Source organism: Plasmodium cynomolgi, chromosome 1 (genome assembly GCF_000321355.1).
Source record: "Plasmodium cynomolgi strain B DNA, chromosome 1, whole genome shotgun sequence".
Classification (NCBI taxonomy): Eukaryota; Apicomplexa; class Aconoidasida; order Haemosporida; family Plasmodiidae; genus Plasmodium; species Plasmodium cynomolgi.
Window position 1 is genome coordinate 344859 of NC_020396.1, and position 1151 is coordinate 346009.

Here is a 1151-nt window from a genome sequence, read left to right on the forward strand (position 1 = left end):
TAATAATAATAGTAATAATAATAATAATACGGTAAAATAAACGCGGCTAATATGCGTTCCACATTACGCCGTGCTAGAGCAACTCTCTCCCCAGGTAGGCGCTATAAAATGCGTGCACCCAAATGGGCACTTCCTTCACAATGTGGTGTTTTGCCCCCTCTGAGGAACTTACTCATGAAAAACTTGGCCAATTGCTCCACCGTAAGGGAACAAACATGCGAGAGGCGCTCAGGTGTTCCTTCCCTGTACGCATGAACATATACAGAAATGAAGTATGTTGAAAAGACAGAAAACTTGGCCTTAAACTCATCAATAAAATTGTAAAAAGAATCCATGGTATCCAAGAGATATAATCGTTTTAACGAAATGGATAAAAATCGATGTAGGAAGGTCTTCAACAAGAATTGATTGTACCAGTCAGTAGTCCTCACAATTTTTATGTGAGTGCTGTAGGGGAAAATGCACAGCCAAGAATAATTAAAGGGGTTGTTTATGGCTAGGCAATAGTAATTAATTCTCTTCCTTAGTGGCTTTTTAAAATATTTATTTTTGGCTAGCTGTTCTCTAAAACTGTTATATAAAATTCCACCATGCGAATCGGGGAAGTCTTTTGGATAACATATAAAGTCTGAACACTTGAGTATTTTTTCTCTTTCTTTTAATCCGATGGCTATGGATCCATTACGTACCAATAGCTGGAACAGAACTGAGCTTTTTTTCTTTGCTGGGCAGAGAATGAAGTACCTCTGATTATTATTACACGTTTGGTTGATCACCAGGATGGGAATCTTAATGTACTTTTTACAATTTTGCGAGATGGTGAGTTTGTTTTTTTTCAGTTCCGCGTAAATTGCACTAATCTCCTTATCGCCTTTCGCTTTTTTTGTTTGTTCTCCATTTTTTTTTTCGTTTTCTGATTTGTGTAGGAAATCTTCTATGTAGCTTTGTATTGCGTTTTCGTCGTGCGTGGGGCCTGGGCCAGGGGGCTGTCCACATGGTGGCCGAGTCAGCGGTGGCCGCGTCAGCGGTGGTTGCCCCTGTGGAGGTTGCCCCTGTGACGGTTGCCCCTGTGACGGTTGCCCCTGTGGTGGTTGCCCCTGTGGAGGTTGCCCCTGTGACGGTTGCCCCTGTGGTGGTTGCCCCTGTGACGG

General features: G+C 42.5%; 1 protein-coding gene across 1 annotated transcript in view; it reads right to left on the reverse strand.

Annotated features, from left to right (window-relative positions):
• Positions 1-1151, reverse strand: part of PCYB_011670 (POP1-like nucleolar ribonuclease) — a gene marked incomplete at its 3' end in the record, with an annotated part of 4339 nt that overhangs the window by 974 nt on the left and 2214 nt on the right. The window contains exon 4 of the mRNA XM_004220673.1: positions 173-973. Coding sequence (XP_004220721.1) covers positions 173-973 — 801 coding nt within the window. The remainder of the gene's footprint in view (positions 1-172; positions 974-1151) is intronic.